The following is an 11,857-nucleotide window of genomic DNA, read 5'->3' as shown; positions in this document are numbered from 1 at the left end:
CCTCTTGGAATTGAACCCCCACACCAGGCGTCCCCAAACTTTTTACACAGGGGGCCAGTTCACTGTCCCTCAGACCATTGGAGGGCCACCACATACTGTGCTTCTCTCACTGACCACCAATGAAAGAGGTGCCCCTTCCTGAAGTGCAACGGAGGGGATGGAGCGGGGGGGCGGATAAATGGCCTCAGGGGGCTGCATGCGGCCCGTGGGCCGTAGTTTGGGGGCACCTACCCCACACTGTCATGGGGGCATTTGAAAATAGTCAAAGGCTGGGACGATTCTTAATTCCTGCTTTCCTTACCGGGTATCTCTTCCTCTGTCTCCTTCTGCTCCTTTAGCTCCTCCAGCTTGGAGGGTGGGACTGTTGGAGGAGTTGTGACCCCGGGAATCTGAGGGAGGCAGCAGGGGGGCGTCCGGGCAATGGGTGAGTTCTTGCACTCCAGCAGGAACTTTCGGTCGTAGATGATCCTGGTGCCTGTCAAGGGGTTGGGACTGAGGTAAGAATCAGAAGCTTGGGTACAGAGGTGATGGGTCCCAGACTCAGGCCTTCTGGGGCCTGGAGGTGAGGGGGGGTGTTGAACTTTCCTGTGTATCAAAGGACATCTGCTCTGAAGCCCAGCTAGGTTCTCAGCAGACAAGCCTCGATAGTGCTTAAAATCTTCCATGCCTAACCAAGATGTGGTTTGTATAAAGCGAGTGAGGCATCCCAGCTGGTACAGCAGGGGCTTTATGTTTGGGGGAGCTTCAGATACTGGCTGGTACACTAGGAGTTCCAGTACTTCATGCTGTTCCTCTGCCACTCTGGAACCTCCTTTCTTTGGTTCACAAGGTGAGACCTAGATCAACAGGTGGTTCAAGAAGTGAGACAGTTGTGAAGGGTTCCACCCAGTGCTGTCACCTGGGCTATCTCCTGCAGGAAGGAGGAACATACTGTTCTAATCCTGACCCCTCACAGGTCCTCTAAGGCTCATACTAGCTCAGAGGAACTTGGCCCACTTAATGTCCTCAAAAGTCCTGCCCTGTTCTCCCCTTTGCTTCGTGGTGGCAGGAATCTCTGGGTCGGGAGCCCAGCAGCTTGTGATCCCAGGCTGCTCGCCCACCAACCAACGAGATGCCACCCAGCAGCATATAAACGGAGCAACAGCCCCAAATGTTCTAGCCACTCCACTTATCAAGACCCGGTGCTTCCGGCTGAGGTCACTCTCGGTTGGGGGCCCTGGCTCCTTTTCCCAGGCAGCAAAGTCGCAAGGGGTGGGAGCGTATGTAAGACGCCAAGAACCCAGGCCACAGTGAAGGATTACAGCCCAAACACCCGGAAGCTAGGCCCTTGGCCTTGCTGCATCACTTATAAGTTTTTGGGAACTGAGCAGCCGCTCCAGCCTCCCCCTAAGCTGCAACCTGTAGAGAGGCCTACAGACGAGTCCTAGGCCTGTACCTCCCTTACCCCCGCCCCTCAACAACACGTGTCCGCACTCTGCAGACCCCTGCCCGTCCCGCTGACCTCCCGGGGTAGTGGCATATAGCGTGCCCCCCGGCGTGGTGCTGTAGCAGTCGGGCAGCTGGTCCCGGCCCCCGGGAATCGGGCAGCTAGTGGACGTTGACATAGCGAGCGGAAGGAGCAGCAACGCAACCGCCAGGCGTTGAAGTCGAGGAGCTCAGCTTTGAGTCTGAGGCGGACTCAGCCGACCACGTGCAGCCGCTGGCAGCAACACTAGGCCAACGTGACGCCCAGGGCGGGCTACCGGCCTGTCACTCAACCCGACGGTCCCGCCCTAACTGCTAGTAAACCAGCTCGGTTCAGAGAAAGCTGGAAATGCGTCCAAAGCCCCAGGCCCTGCGTTGGCTTCCAGTCCTGCTGGCCAACCTGCCTGTGAGTGCTGCAGCAGCTCAGCTATTTACTGTTTATAGCTGGGAGCTGGGGGCAGGTGAAGTAGGGCAAGTTTTTATCCTGTATTAGTTAACCCATTCCTCGCAATAGTTTTCGATAGTAAAGCACTGTGATTAGCCAAAGTCATACACCTTGTAGGAAGGGAAACTGGTATTCAAACCTGACTGCATCTGATTCCAGGGCTGTGCTCTTTAGCCCAGTTGTGTACTGCTTTTTTTTTTTTTTTTTTTGAGACGGGGTTTCGCTCTTAATACCCAGGCTGGAGTGCAATGGCGCGATCTCGGCTCACCACAACCTCGCCTCCTGGGTTCAAGCAATTCTTCCTCAGCCTCCTGAGTAGCTGGGACTACAGGCGCGTGCCACCATGCCCAGCTAATTTTTGTATTTTTTAGTAGAGATGGGGTTTCATCATGTTGACCAGGATGGTCTCGATCTCTTGACCTCGTGATCCACCTGCCTCGGCCTCCCAAAGTGCTGGGATTATATGCGTGAGCCACCGCACCTGGCCGGTGTACTGCTTTCTATAAACAGTAACAATACAAGGCTGGGCGCGGTGGCTCACGCCTATAATCCCAACACTTCGAGAGGCTGAGGCAGGTGGATCTCTTGAGCCCAAGAGTCTGAGACCGGCCTAGACAACATGGTGAAACCTTGTCTCTACTAAAAATACAAAAATTAGCCAGGTGTGGCAGCATGCACCTATAGTCCCAGCTACCCAGGAAGCTGAGGTGAGAGGATGGGTTGAACCCAGGAGTCGGAGGTTGCAGTGAGCCAAGATTGCGCCACTGCACTCCAGCCTGAGAGACAGAGCTAGATCCTGTCTCAAAACAAAACAGTACGGGGTGAAACATGCCTTGATGGCCTGGAGCGCAGCAGGAAGGGGAAGGTCAGGCAGGGCTGGTTGGCTTTATGAAGAAGTGGTACCTGGACTAATAAAGGGATGAATCAAACTTGGGGGCTACAATTGAGGCATCACCAGTCAGGAGGCCTGCCCTTTGATCTCTCTGCCAGTTAACTCAGGAAGGGCAGGGGGCTAATGAGGAAGTCTTGGTCTTTGGCTGATGGGAAAGAAAGGTCAGAGAGTTTGGCCTTGGAAGTAAGTTTTTTTTTTTTTTTTTTTATGTAGACACAGTGAGTGATGTGAGAGGCTGGAATGAGGTGGTGGTATTGGTACGTACTTAGCTGAAGACATATATACACTGAAAATCTTGAACTCATCCGGTTGTTTGGCTTCCTCAAAATCAGTACTGCCTCCACTCTCCTTTTCCCTCACCAAAAATTAAGTATAGACAACCTGACTACATCCATTTATCAATATACCTCAGCTCTGGCTTCATCAGATTTCCTCTTAGCGCTGATTACTTCACTCATTTAAAAATATATTGCTTCTCAAACTATTTATTTTTTGAGATAGGGTTTTGCTCTGCTGCCGAGGCTGGAGTGCAGTGGTGTAATCTCAGCTCACTGCAACCTCTGCCTCCTGGGCTCAGGCCATCCTCCCACCTCAGCCTCCTGAGTAGCTGGGACTACAGCACCTGCCACCACACCTGGCTAATTTCTGTATTTTTTGTAGAGACAAGGTTTCACTATGTTGTCCTGGCTGGTTTCAAACTACTGAGCCCAAGTTACCCACCTGCCTCAGTCTCCCAAGTGCTGGTATTATATTATATATTCTCAAATTTTATGTGTGTATAAATCATCCGGAGATACTGTTAAAATGTGAATTCTGATACAGTATTGATCTGGGGTGAGTTTTTTTTTTGTTTTTGTTTTTTTTGTTTTTGAGACAAGATCTCACTGTCACCCAGGCTGTGGTGTAGTGGTACCTCATGGCTCACTGCACCCTTGACCTCCTGGGCTCAGGTGACCCTCCCACTTCGGTGTCCTGAATAGCTGGGACTACAGGTGCATGCCACTATACCTGGATAATTTTAAAATTTTTTTGTAAAGATGGGGGTTCTCACTGTTACCCAGGCTGGTCTCAAACTCCTGGGCTCAAGCAATCCTCCCACCTTGGCCTCCCAAAGTGTTGGAATTATAGGTATGAGCCACTGAACCCAGCCAATTATGGACTTCTTTTTTCTTTTTTGAGACAGAGTTTCATTCTTCTTGCCCAGGCTGGAGTGCAATGGCATGATCTTGGCTCATGGCAACCTCCGCCTCCCGTGTTCAAGTGATTCTCCTGCCTCAGCCTCCCAAGTAGCTGGAATTACAGGCGTGAACCATCACACCCAGCTAATTTTTTATTTTTAGTAGAGACAGAGTTTCTGCATATTGGTCAGGCTGGTCTCGAACTCCCGACCTCATGTGATCTGCCCACCATGACCTTCCAAAGTGCTGGGATTACAGGCATGAGCCACTGCGCTCAGCCATTTTTTTTTTTTCCTTTCTTTTTTTGAGATGGAGTCTTGCTCTGTCATCCAGTCTAGAGTGCAGTGGCACAATCTTGGCTCACTGCAACCTTTGCCTCCTGGGTTCAAGTGATTCTCCTGCCTCAACCTCCCAAGTAGCTGGGATTCAGGCACCCAACATCACACCGGGCTAATTTTTTTGTATTTTTAGTAGAGACAGGGTTTCACTATCTTGGGCAAGTTGGTCTTGAACTCCTGACCTCAAGTGATCTGCCTGCTTTGGCCTCCCAAAGTGCTGGAATTACAGGCATGAACCACCAGTCCCTGGCTGCAATTGTGAATTTTTTTTTTTTTTTTTTTTTTTTGAGACGGAGTTTCGCTCTTGTTACCCAGGCTGGAGTGCAATGGCGCGATCTCGGCTCACCGCAACCTCCGCCTCCTGGGTTCAGGCAATTCTCCTGCCTCAGCCTCCTGAGTAGCTGGGACTACAGGCATGCGCCACCATGCCCAGCTAATTTTTTGTATTTTTAGTAGAGACGGGGTTTCACCATGTTGACCAGGATGGTCTCGATCTCTTGACCTCGTGATCCACCCGCCTCGGTCTCCCAAAGTGCTGGGATTACAGGCTTGAGCCACCGCGCCCGGCCGCAATTGTGAATTTTTAATAGAGTAATGCAAATGCTTCAGGGCCTCAGAAACACACTTTAGGTAGGAAGGGTATGTATATTTTATTGTTCCCCAAAGGTTTTCTAGCATCTTACAAAGTGGTGCATGCCAAAATGAAGTCTTAGCAGTGCTGGAGGGTAAAGCTTGGGAGCAAACTGTAGTGAATCATTTATGATAACTCACCTTTTATGCAAGGTGAGGAAGTGTCTGACAGGGAGAATGGGTGAAAAGGGTGGAGGATGATGAGATTTGAGGGTGAAGACTCCAGCCTAGTGAAACCAGGTGGCTGTGAGGATGGAGAGAAGTGGATGAGATTCAGATATACAGAGGAAGAATGGTGAGGAAAAGTGAGTTAAACTAGAATAATTCTCAGTCTTTTGGCTTGAGAGTCTTGGTGGCTAGTAACACCAACTAATATGATAGGGAAAATAAGAAGAGCAGCATATCTTATATGAGGGAATGAATATGAATCCAGATGAAGCACAGTAGGAAGCTAGATATACTAGGTCTGAAGCCATGGGGAGAACTCTGAATTAGTAGCTCAAATTTGGGTGGTGTGAAATTCAAGAGTGTGGGGGTGGGCTGGGATCGGTGGCTCACACCTGTAATTCCAGCATTTTGTGAGGCCGAGGTGGGAGGACTGCTTGAGCCCAGGAATTCAAGACCTGGGCAACACAGCAAGACCCTATCTCTATTTATAAATAAATAAATGAGTGTGAGATGAGATCATCTGGGGAGAAGATACAGTGTAGAAGCCTGGGCACATCAACATTTACTTATTTAAAAGGTCGTAGAGAAAAAGAATTCACCAAAAGAGACTGAGAAAGATGAGTCAGAAATAGAAGAATCAGGAGAAAAGTGTCAAAGGTTTTCAAGAAGGGTCATGGGGAAGTGAGGTCTTACTTCTACTAATCTCTATCACAAAATAATAGCCACAGTTACTACTACTGTAATTACTACTGCTTGCAGGTAACACTTCTCGAGTCACTGTGTTTTATAAGGGCTGGAGTATAGGTAGCTGGCTTTAGAGAGAAAGCCAGATGCATCATCCATGCAACCTGAATGAAGAAACAAGAATTTAAATCAAAGGGTCAATACTAATTACCGTTTGGGCAAGGTGGCGCATGCCTGTAATCCCGGCACTCTGGGAGGCTGAGGCAGGCAGATCACTTGAAGTCAGGAGTTCAAGACCACCCTGGCAAACATGGAGAAACCCCATTCTACTAAAAGTACAAAAATTAGCCAACTGTGGTGATAAGCACCTGTAATCCCAGCTACTTGGGAGGCCAAGGCAGAAGAATTGCTTGAACCTGGGAGGTGAAGGTTGCAGTGAGCCAGTATCAGACCACTCCAGTCTGGGCCACAGAGTGAGACTCCGTCTCATGAAAACAAAATAAAAAAACTAATTACCTATTAGAATATGAAAGTGTTTAAAAAAATACCTATGCCCAGTCCCCACTCCCAGAGATCCGTTTAAACCTATAAGGAAATATCAGGCCTTTCTTAATCAGGCAAATTGTTTTGGATTCACACTAATACACCATCAAGATAAAACAGGATGTGACAAGTAATCACAAAATAGGTTTGCAAACAGATAATTTGATTCATGATCTTCTTTTCCAAATTAGGTGTTGAAGCCCAGGGTCATGCCTTTTATTGGAAGTGGTCTTAACACACTTTAAGTTTTTGTTACTTAAAACCACCTTTCTCTCACCCATTGCCTAAAGGAGAGGATGGAGGCCCATGAACCTGCCTGTTAGCAAATGACAAATCACTGGGGATAAATAGAAAATGCAGCACTACCAGAGCCCCTCACTATAGGAAAGGGTCCACTAGGAAGACATCATAACCAGCGATATGTCTTGGTAGAAATGCTTCTTGCTAGTCAGAGAACAAGATGTTCATTCAGAAGCTGTTTTCTTACAGGCTTGTTTGCCGTTTCTTGGGTTTACAATGAAGTCCAAAGGTCTTAAACAGTAGGACAGAACCACATATATAGTAAGTACTCCTCTCTCTGGCTTGAAATTATAATGTAGCCAGCCTTTCCCCTTCTATAAGTTAACTAAAACTGAGGATGGTCTGCTCTTGCACTAGTTTTGGGATTGGGAGGAGGACTTGGCCAGAATCTACATGAAGAGAGGGAAACCATAGTTCCAAGTCCTGAAATTTCTTACCTCTGGTTAGCAGAGGCCACCATTGGCCGTCCAACTCTCTTCTTCGGTCTGGTTAGCTGAGGTGATGGGATTTCCCCTTTGAGAGCAGGGACTGAAGGAAGCAGACTGGCCTATAAAAGGGCAAGTCAGCACACTGTAGCCATAATAGGTTTAAAGGGTCTTACAACATCAATAATTTTATTGGTAGTGGAATTTTATTACATTGATCACAAGTTGAAATAAGTGGGTCCAGAAACCTTGATGATATAGTTTCATTTCTTGAAAGAGCTGTTATTTTCACTGGATTTGATCTAAGCCTTAGCAGGATGTTTCTTCATGACTCGAAGGCTCACTAAGGATGTGTAAGGTTTTCTTCTGCCTCCACTAAAATCTCAATATTGGCCCCCATAATAATAGCAGGATTCATTTTGATTCCTTATCAGAACCAATGCTAGGGGCTCGCAAACCTCAGCACTGTAAACATTCTAATGGCTTCTGATATTTCCATATCTTATATCCTCATTCACAAGAAGAAATCCTGTGTTAGAACTAGAAGACTCTTGAGTTCAATTTCAGATGAGAAAAGTGAAGCCCAGAAAGGTGAGATGATTTGCCTAAGGTCATAAAGCTTCAAATGGCAGAAATGAAAACAAAATTTAGGCTCTGACTATTGTTCCACTGTACCCACGCTGTCTCCTCCCCATATCCCTTGTATATTTTGAAAGTAATTAAGTTCTTACCTGAGCTAGGTTTTATCCAAATGTTCAGGCTGGTAAAATAGCAGTAAAGTAGTGCCAGGAAGAAGCAGGCAGAGGAAGAAGAGATTTAGCAGACGAAATGAGGTTGGGAGCAGGCTACTGGGATCCAAATAGTAAGAAAGAAAGGAAGGAAGCGCTGGTAAGAGGGAAGGGAGGAGCGTATCCTAAAGAACTACTTCCAATGCACAACTGTTGTTTTCCTCCCAATTCTCCTAGGGATTCCTCATAATTGCCTCCTTTCTCTTCATGAATTCTAGTTACTGACCTGAAATAAAATTTCTCATTTGGTTGTCCTCAAGGTACAGAATATGGACTTAAGGGTTCCTCCAGACAATTCAAATGTATTACAGACAGTTAAGATAGAATAAAACTCACCTTTTTGTCCCACTGAATAATTTATTTAATATTATTTCTCACTAGTCTATATTTCATCAAGAGTAGTTTCATTAATTTCACCAATTTTAGGTGATTTTTCTTGTTGCTGTTAATGGTAAATGGAAACAGCAAGATATGCAGGTGATCCAAGGAGTCTTTTGTGCACCCCCAACTACCCCTCACAAAGGTCAGGGACCTCTTAATGATACTTGATATGGCTATCAATCACTACAAAGGTAGTAGCTTCAATATAAACAACACTTTCAAAATACATTCAAAACAGAAAATAAGAAATGAGCTTAATTAAAGAAGCTTTCTTATATGTAAGATGATATAAAAGATAAAAGAAGCAGGTATATCTGACATAGAACAAACATGGTGTGTCTGATGTGGTCTTGGCTTTAGGACCTGGGCAGAAAAAAATTAAGAATTCCTGTTGGCATGAGGGTAGAAAAGTGCCGCTAATATAGTTCTGTCCCTAGTTACTACTCTTTTTCTGTGCAACCTTCTTTGCCTTGATAGGAGTTTTGGCTTCTCTATCAGCTCCAAACATTTTCTCATTTTCTTTTTTGTATTGCCTATACAGACCAGGAGAAATTCAGCTATATTAAAACACAAATAAATTGATGACTATACTTTTCAGTGGGATAACTTTTCCTTCTCTATGCATCCAATTCTTGGCATAGCCTATGATTTGGCCAAAGCAGCCCATTCCACGGTTCCTCTGTTTAGCTTGTTAAACACATTGGCTCTCCATGCCTAGGGCCATGGAACTAAGCCCAGAATTACTCACATATTTATAAATATTACTCAGCTGATTCAATAATACAACAGAATGACACGTGTCACCTCCCTCTTAGTCTCAACTCAAAGTTTAAAATATCTATAACTAGATAAATCTTTCAGATAAAAAAGATCAGGAAGCACAGAAGGAACCTGAAGTTGATGATTTGGGTGTTCCTACATTTATTTAGTGTCATCTAATTTAAATCTAATTGTTCTTATTGACATTCTCATGATCCATAAAGAACAAAACCTATCAGTGGCCTATCTGCTAGCTAGCTAAAGTCAGATAAGACACATTGCCAGAGCTTGAAACCTTCTCATATATTAAAGGATATGAAAGACAACAAGGGAACAGGGAATGTTTAACACAGAATAAATAGGTAAATAGTCTTAAAAGTGCTTTTTCAAGGCAGTCTAAGAAGGGACTCAAGTGTTAAATGTGAGAAGCCTGTTACAAATATAGTATTAACCATCTGGTTCAATATAATGTGGATTGGGTGGTGCCTGCATGACCACTGAAAGGATCACACCCCACTTCTAAACACTGTTCATCTTTTTATTGAATATTCTGGTAAATATTTCACATTAATACAGGCTACATTAAGTAGAGCCACTATATGACAAGAAATTTACTCAACTTTTTCCTTTTAAGTATGTAAACAATTATACATGTATTTATCACCCTAAAAGGTTGAAACATGTAATCAACTAATTATCTTCTGCATACAAGTAGTATTCGGTATGTTTAGCCAAAAGCACTAAGGTCATATGATCTTAAGTTCAAAATGGCTAAACTAACCAGAGAACATAATCAGGTGGATAGGAAATCAATTTGTTCTTATACAATGGGCAATCAAATTTCCATTGCTAAAGCCTCAGAGAAAATTTCTTAGGCACATTAAAAAAAAAAATCCCCATGTTTCTTCCAAGGTCATAGGTTTCTCAAACAAGGCTAAAGAGTAAAGACCTTCTAACTTAGTTGACATATTTGAGATGCATGTTTCCAATATGAGGTGCCCACGTGCCAGGCCAAATCTGAAAAGGGGGGGGGAAAAATTGGAATTTCTAATTAGGAATCTTTAGACATTTACAAAATGAATATATAAATGCAATGGCAATTCACTTTTCTGCCTAGGAAGAATACACATATATGAAATAAAGTGTTTATAGTAGCATCATCTTGATATTGAAAAATGCAATCCAGATTAAAATGGTTAGATACGACTTTTGATATTCAGTACTTGCACTATTCACAAAAGAAAAAGAATGACATGACAAATCTAAAACATAAAAGAGCAATAAGCCCATTTTACCTGCTGGGCATCAGTGCATTCAGTTGAATTTTGGATAACTTTTATCATAGGGTTCCAAGCAGGATCTGGGTTGTGAAGTCCATTAAACAGAGGGCCTCCTGGAACATCAGCAAGCTGAGGATGAGAGGGTATTATGGTGCCTCCATACATGGAAATTGGCAGACCCTAAAACAGCAGAAAAAAAGATTTAATCATAACATTTCTACAAATTATCCCATAATACCAGCTTAGACTTCTCTAATTTTCCTCATTTAAAGAACTCCAAAAGATCCTATAAATACAGTATGGCAGTGTTGAGAAAAAAATAATGTTTATCTGCATCTGTAAGATTTTTCAATGAAAAGGAGAGAAAAAAACTAAATCCAATATGAACTCATCAGGAAATTTCTCATCTTTGATAAAAATATCCTCAACTTTCCCATATTTTAGTTTCATGAATAAGCTTATGCTAAGAAGAAAATGGGAACTCTACATGATTGCTGGCTGACAAAAAGCTGTCAGTGCAGACAAGAAAATATCAGCTTTTTTTTTTGTTTTTTTAGGCAGAGTCTCTCTCTGTCACTCAGCCTGGAGCGCAGTGCACGATCTGAGCTCACTGCAACCTCTGCTTCCCGGGTACAAGTGATTCTCCTGCCTCAGCCTCCCAAGTAGCTGGGACTACAGGCATGCGCCACTACCCCTGGCTAATTTTTGTATTTTCAGTAGAGACGAATTTTCACCATGTTAGCCAAGATGATCTTGATCTCCTGATCTCATGATCTGCCCGCCTTGGCCTCCCAAAGTGCTGGGATTACAGGTGCGAGCCACTGTGCCTGCATAGCCAGCTTTTAAGAGGGGTAGAGGGCTCCCTCAAAGCTGTGGCAGCAGAACGCAAAGCAGCAAAACTCAAATCCCTCAGATGTTTTCGGGAGATGGGGACATCTTCAGGACAAATGACTGTGGATGCTACCCATTCTTGAAATTGAGCAAAAGATCTGGCAAAGCCACAGAAACAAAAGGGAGCATTATTTCAATACAAAGTATCCCTTAACATGTGACTACACTGGCTGACAAAGAAACAAGTTACAGTGTTGTTTGTCAACTCACTTTAGAAAAATCCACAAAACCGCTTGCCATAGGCTGATGAAAAATGTTAGAGGGGGCTACCATTCCAGAATCATCTCTCTCCATTGGTTGATGTTGGGAGAATGTGCTTGGGTCTGATAACTGATGCATTGGATGGTTCCCCATCACAGATTGCGACCAACCTGATAAGCCTTCTGGAAAGAATAATTGAAAACAAAGTTTGATATTTGTTTGGATAAAACAATAAAAAACAATAAAACATTACCACTGTTATTACCAAATGTAATTAAAACCTTTCCTCTGAAGAGCTCAGAGCATGTTTATCACAGTTTTGCAAGCCAAGAAAAACAAAAAACAAAAAAACAGTTCCTGAAAAACCAGGTAAAGTCCTCTGAATACTCCACTTTACCCTGTCTTTCAAAAGATTAAGTGCTCTCTGAAAGAACTCAAATGATTACCTAAGAGAGAAAGGACACACACTTTGAATCTTTTGTTTTTGGTC

The 11,857-nt window shown here is 44.1% G+C and overlaps 1 protein-coding gene across 17 annotated transcripts in view; it reads right to left on the bottom strand.

The window, feature by feature from the left end:
• The window catches only part of ANKHD1 (ankyrin repeat and KH domain containing 1), a 139,487-nt gene that overhangs the window by 1,182 nt on the left and 126,448 nt on the right, over nt 1–11,857 (bottom strand). For 12 of the 17 annotated variants that reach the window (XM_039462116.2, XM_039462188.2, XM_039462347.2 and 9 more), the window contains 4 exons: nt 11,377–11,549; nt 10,291–10,455; nt 7,080–7,189; nt 302–475 (listed from right to left, as the gene is read on the bottom strand). In XM_039462116.2, the coding sequence (XP_039318050.1) occupies nt 302–475; nt 7,080–7,189; nt 10,291–10,455; nt 11,377–11,549 (622 nt within the window). The other 5 variants (XM_010344454.2, XM_010344456.2, XM_003933892.4 and 2 more) reach the window with 3 other exon arrangements.

This window comes from Saimiri boliviensis, chromosome 1 (assembly GCF_048565385.1).
Source record: "Saimiri boliviensis isolate mSaiBol1 chromosome 1, mSaiBol1.pri, whole genome shotgun sequence".
In the NCBI taxonomy this organism is placed as follows: Eukaryota; Metazoa; Chordata; class Mammalia; order Primates; family Cebidae; genus Saimiri; species Saimiri boliviensis.
Note: the sequence above shows the minus strand (reverse complement) of the source record. Positions and strands in the feature narration are given on the sequence as shown.